The sequence below is a fragment of the Lupinus angustifolius genome, chromosome LG12 (genome assembly GCF_001865875.1).
Source record: "Lupinus angustifolius cultivar Tanjil chromosome LG12, LupAngTanjil_v1.0, whole genome shotgun sequence".
NCBI classification, from domain to species: domain Eukaryota; kingdom Viridiplantae; phylum Streptophyta; class Magnoliopsida; order Fabales; family Fabaceae; genus Lupinus; species Lupinus angustifolius.
In genome coordinates this window covers 11,686,502-11,693,161 of record NC_032020.1, presented here as the reverse complement: position 1 = coordinate 11,693,161, position 6,660 = coordinate 11,686,502, and the positions used below count along the sequence as shown (strand labels likewise).

At 41.0% G+C, this 6,660-nt stretch overlaps 1 protein-coding gene across 1 annotated transcript in view; it reads right to left on the bottom strand.

The window, feature by feature from the left end:
- LOC109361886 overlaps window positions 6,271–6,660 on the bottom strand; it is a 3,482-nt gene continuing 3,092 nt past the window's right edge. Inside the window, exon 4 of the mRNA XM_019607415.1 lies at window positions 6,271–6,656. Coding sequence (XP_019462960.1) covers window positions 6,271–6,656 — 386 coding nt within the window. The remainder of the gene's footprint in view (window positions 6,657–6,660) is intronic.

The following is a 6,660-nucleotide window of genomic DNA, read 5'->3' as shown; positions in this document are numbered from 1 at the left end:
GTCATGACTGAATTTTCACTACGGGTTCTTAACTCTAATGCTATGATTGTAATCTCTTTTTGCAGTTACAACTGAGGGAATTAGGTGGTGGAATTGGCACGCACAGCCTCAACTCCGTCCCGTTCATCCATGCTTCTTCCTGACTTGGACATGCCATCAAGAAGAAAATCACAAGTTATGGTGCCTAGAACTGAGTTTTAATGACGCGTTTCTGTTAGGAGCGTCATGGCTTCATCCATCCAATAACTTTGCAACATATAACTGATGACATTAGGTGTCAGATCTCTTTCAACCATCTTCATGGTTATTCCAAATGAAATGCCTTGTACGGTTTTAAATGATAATCTCTTTGTATGCCTTGTTTATCAAGTATTTGAACCTTCAGGGGCAGTGCCTTGTCCTCTTTACTTATATACCTAGTGATTGTAATTATACGTTTGTCTAATGAAATGTTAACAACTTCATTGGCTTTAAGGACTTTAGTTTGGTTTATGGACTGAAGTTGGCTTGTGGCTTAAAAAAAGAAAGAGGGAATCCCTCAAAAGCTCATCTACTTTCCGGGACTAGACTTTTATGCCCCTAAGTTAGTGGCTCTTTGATTTCCAAGTGTATTTGTGTATGCAACTAGTAATTCCCCTTTTTTTATTCAAGTTGATTATGATTCAAAGATAAAGTTAGCTAAGAGACAATAAAAAATGCAAACTTTTAATTCTTTTTTCTCTTCTCCTTTTTTCTGAACATTTTATATTATTGTAAAGAAGTTGGACAAAATTGAGTGTTCACACACCTGATCAAAGATTACCCATGATTTCTTTCTACATGCAAGGGGAAGCCCTTAGTTGGTTTAAATGGATGTTCCACAACTCCCAACTTACTGATTAGTACTCTTTTACAAGAGACTTGGAAATTCGTTTTGGACCCTCTTCTTACACAAACCATCAAGCAGAATTATTTAAATTACAACATGACACTGTGGATCACTATCAACAAGAGTTTGAAAGATTGTGTAATCGGATTTGGGGATTATCTCAAGAAGTCATTCTCAATTGCTTCATTTCAGGTCTAATTCTGGACATTAAAAGGGAACTTGTTGTTTTACGTCCAAGGACCATTTTAGATGCCTTAGGATTGGCTAAGTTAGTCGAAGTCAAACTCACTGATACTCACCATCATACACCAAAACATTCCAAATTTCCACTACATCACACCCAAACTGTTTTGCCTAAACCATACACTACCATTTTACAACCTTCCACTACCATTCCTATTACACAATCCATCCCTGTTCGTCGTTTATCTACTGTTCAAATGCAGGAACGACGAGCACAAGGCCTTTGCTATAATTGTGATGAAAAATTTATTCCTGGCCACCGCTGCCAAAATAAGAAATTTCTCTTACTTTTGGACGACGACCCCTCTTTGTACTCGGATGATCTTATGGATTCTACCAATTCAAACCTCATCCAACCATCCATGGACATTCCTGCTGATGAACCTACCCATTTCCATATATCTGACCATGCATTGGGAGGTCATATTTCTACAAAAACCTTGAAATTTTCTAGTACTATATACGGTCATCCCGTTACAGTCTTAATTGACACTGGCAGTTCACACAATATCCTACAATCCTGCATTGCTAACCACTTAAATCTACCCATCTAAAAAACAAACCAGTTTCCCGTCATGGTGGGCAATGGAGCACATATTTTATGTTCTGTTCTATGTGGTAATACTCCAATTACATTACAACAACAACAATTCATCATACCATTCTATTTGTTGCCTATAAAGGGTGTTGATGTTATCCTAGGCATAGATTGGCTCCAAACATTAGGCCCCATTATTTCAGATTTCTCTGTTCCCTCCATGCAATTTTCTATTGGACACAATAATATTACACTCACAGGTGAACCGAAATCAGACCCTCAACAATCAACTTTCCATCAAATTTCTAAACTTCTGCACATAGACAACATTGTCGTTTTCCATGCTATCACTATACTCCCTTCAGACACATTATCATCTATCCAAACTTCTATTCTTATTCAAACCACACACCCTCAAATTGAACTTCTTTTATAAAAATTTGACTCTATTTTTCAAACACCCACTGAATTGCCACCCCACCGACCACACAACCATTCTATTCCATTAATTCCTAACTCCACCCTGGTTAACGTTAAACCATATCGATACCCTCATTCCCAAAAACAAATTATGACCTCTATGTTACAAGATATGCTAAGAACAGACATTGTTATTCCTAACAATAGTCCATTCTCTTCACTAGTGGTATGCAAGAAAGATGGTACTTGGCGTTTTTGTGTTGATTATCGGGCGTTGAATTCTATCACTATTCCAGACCGATTTCCTATACCAACAATCGATGAATTGCTGGATGAATTGGGTGGTGCTACAATTTTTTCTAAGATTGACTTAAGGTCTTGTTACCGTCAAATTCGGGTTAATCCTTTAGATACCCACAAGACGACATTTCACACATTTGATGGACATTACGAATTTATGGTAATGTCGTTTGGACTTACAAATGCCTCATCTACATTTCTGTACATCCACATTGTAAAACCAACATTACACTTAAACATCATATGTATTAATGATCTGTCTCCAAAGGTATGGAAATTGATGTATGTCATTAAGGTTTAGGTGCATGATTCTCCAAACAAAAAAATTTCATTGCAGCTCAAGGGGCTAAAAAAAATATGGGTTCATGATTAATACGGGTTGGCTTTCTGGCTGTAGCTTGACTATCCTAAACTAGGCCTTAGTCATCTCCATGATATTCCCTACTTAATGACAACCAAAAATCAGGCAAAGCTAATTAATGCAATTCCAGCAAAATTACTCATCTGTGTATAGATATATTCTCTCACCAAGTTTAAGGTCATATTCCTTTGACTAACTGCTCATTATTCAACCTATTCGGTCTGTGTTTGAATCAACATTCATATCCCAAAACAATTGACTTCAGAACTCTAATTAATCACAATCACAGAGTCACAACTTTTCTTACATGTTTCTAGCAAGCATACTTGGATAGTCTAAAACATTTTACCAGATTTTGTTTTCATTCACTACACTTGTTACCCAGCTTGAGCCAAACATACCCAACACATAGTACACAAACACAAAATACACATATTACTTACATCCTAAACAAACAACCTAAACAGACAACCTACATATACAACCTAAACATTGATCCTAAACATGCAACCTAAACAGAACATAAACACGTAAACAACTAAAAGTACAGAAGAACCATGTCTTTGATTATTGTTTTTGAGCCATCTTGATGCTCATGAAGCCATAAAATCATCCTCATCATTATTATTATCTCCATCTCCATCATTATCCTCCACCTCGGCTCCAGCATATCCCGAAGCTCCTTCCCCCTCCGAAAAGTTAGGCATGACCCCAGGCCAAGGAAATTGTTGAGTGAACGTATCCGTGGAACCCCAGAATTGGTTCCCTGGACTCAAGAATTGAAATGCAGAAAACAATCCTTGTTGCTGAAATACTTGTCCTTGTCTCAACATCTCGTTTTGAAGTGCGAGATGCTCATTTTGCTGGCTCAGGTGCTTATTCTGCAAGCTCAAGCGATGAAAGTGCTCCTGAAGTGAGAGATCTGGAAGGGATGGTCGTGAATTAGAACCTTGACCTTGCTGCGGATCAGAATTCCCCGTACAATTATGAATAATGTATTGCATGGTAATCGGGGGTTTAATTTTTGCAGTTCGATTCACTTGAACCCCTTGCTGGGCGTAGAGTTCAGTGATCAAGGATGGATAACCCAAAGAGCCTTTCTTGCCCGCACGAACCACAGTGCGGAACATCTCCTAAGCTATGACTTCAGCCACATCAATTGTCATGCCCCGTAAGATAGCAAACACCAGATAACACATAAGCAAGGGCATAGAGGAAACGTGGCTGTTAGGTTGAACATTATGCAGTACAAAAATCATCCACGCGTGAGCTAGCTGAGTCATATATTTTCTGTAGATACGAAGAGGTTGTCCATCATTATTGCAGCTATAGGATCGCCCAGGTACACATAATAACGCAGTAGTGTTGCCTGGAGTGAACTCCTGGTCGACAAGTGCTTGGTGAAATTCACACAGAACCCCCTCCCGAGCCTCAAACGGGTTATTCAGCAAAGTGTTGATTGTACCCCGATCAAAAAGGATGGTCTTTCCTCTCACCCAGGATTGGTTGACAAACTCCTCCCCATCCAATGGGTACGCATTAGCATAGAATTCACGCACCACCTCAGGGTCAAACTTGTCATGTGACTTGGCCACGACACCCCACTTCAGTGCATTTAGGGATGTCATGAAAGCAGGATATTCACTTGCTTCCATTTGCACTCTTCTTTCAGGGACGAAAATCCAATTAAGGAGCAAGTTGTATCGTTCATGTTTTCCCTTCTTCCTGAACTTAGAACGATCGAACTCCATTGGGGGTTGTGAACCCGATGCACCTCTTAGTTTCTTTGGGGGAGGGGGTTGCTTGTTGGCAACTGTTTTCTTTCTCAGTTGTTCGCTCATGATGCTACTAGAGAATGTGTGCCTCTTAGATGATGATGATGATGATATGCAAGAATTTGGAGAGGAAACACGAATTGCTCTTCTCTGTTGGAGAATGGGGTGAGAGGGAATGAACCTTAATCCCTTTTCTGTCCATTTTAAAGAACCAATTTGTGTCCCACTCGCCCGGGCGAGGTATTCTCGCTTGGGCGAGCACAATGATAGATGACTCTTGAGTTCTCGCTTGGGCGAGGGAACTCTCGCCTAAGCGAAAAATTCAGAATTGCCCACCTGTTTCTCTCGCTTGAGCGAGGAATTGTCGCTTGAGCTACGAGAAACAGTAGGTAAAAGGTTTTTTTTACCGCTTGAGCGATGATATTTCGCTTAAGCGAGAAATCCAAATCTGTAAATTGGATGTTCTCGCCTGGGCGAGATAAATCTCGCCTGAGCGAGGAGATCTTTTCTCTGAGTCTTCTTTTTTTTCTTTCCAAAAGATAAAATGAAAATAAAATGAGAGGAGACTGGATTGCCTTCCAGGTAGCGCTTCTTTAACGTCACTAGCTTGACGCCTGTTCTTTTAAGCTTCTGAAAGATGGATGACCGTGGTGAGCCGCTCGACGTCACCACCCAGGTAAGGTTTTAATCTTTGACCGTGAACTATCCAGCTCCGCTGAGAGGCTGGATCTTGCAACTCGATTGCCCCGTGTGACTTGACTTCTTTGATTAGAAATGGGCCTGACCATTTAGACTTCAACTTGCCGGGAAAGAGTTTCATCCGGGAATTGAACAGCAAGACAGTTTGACCCACCCGGAAATCTTGTTTTCTGATCTTCCGGTCATGATAAGGTTTGACCTTTTCCTTATACAATTTGGAAGACTCATAAGCACTGAGTCTCATCTCCTCCAATTGTTGAAGTTGCAACTTTCTATGATCACTTGCTGCCTTTGCATCTAGATTGAAGAACTTTAAGGCCCAGAATGCCTTGTGCTCAAGCTCAACAGGTAAATGACAAGCCTTCCCGTACACCAGCTGAAACGGGGATAGTCCAGTAAGGGCTTTAAAAGCGGTGCGGTAAGCCCAGAGCGCATCATCCAACTTGAGAGACCAAACCTTTCTTGTGGTTGACACATTTTTCTCGAGTATTCTCTTGATCTCTCTATTAGATACCTCCGCTTACCCATTGGTCTGCGGGTGGTAAGGAGGTGCCACCTTGTGCCGGACTCCATAATGCTGAAGGACCTTCTGTAGTTGAGAATTGCAGAAATGGGATCCTCCGTCACTAATTAGAACCCGAGGTGTGCCAAACCGACTGAATATATTTCTTTTCAGGAACTTCACTACGGTCTTGGCATCATCCTTCTGTGCAGCTACCGCTTCAACCCATTTAGACACATAATCCACCGCTACCAAAATGTAAACATGTGAGCATGAAGGTGGAAATGGTCCCATGAAATCGATTCCCCAACAGTCAAACACCTAAAGTTCCTGAATATTAGTTAACGACATTTCATTCCTCTTGGAGATTCTGCCAGTTCTTTGGCATTTGTCACATTGTTGGGCAAATTGATGTGCATCCTTAAAAACAGCAGGCCAGTAGAAACCAGATTGAAGGACTTTAGCAGCTGTCCTCTCTCCATTGAAATGCCCTCCATATGGCGAACTGTGACAATGCCAGAGGATGCCCTTGGCCTCCTCAGTAGACACACATCTCCTTAGTAATCAATCTGACCCAGTCTTAAAAAGATGAGGGTCGTCCCACACAAACTGCCGAGAATCCCGCAAGAACTTCCTCTTTTGATGCCAGGTGAATTCTTCAGGGAGGACCCATGCAGCTTTGAAATTGGCCATGTCAGCAAACCATGTCCTTTCTTGAATCGAGAGAAGCTTCTCATCCAGAAACTCCTCCACCTCCTCTGATTCTTTCTCTGTTACCTTCTGATTTACTAACCGTGACAGGTGATCCGCTACACAATTCTCACTGCCCTTTTTGTCCTTAATCACTAAATCAAATTCCTCCAACAATAACACCCAACGCAACAATCTCGGCTTGGAATCCGATTTGGTTAGCAAATATTTTATAGCAGCATGGTCAGTATAAATGACCACTTT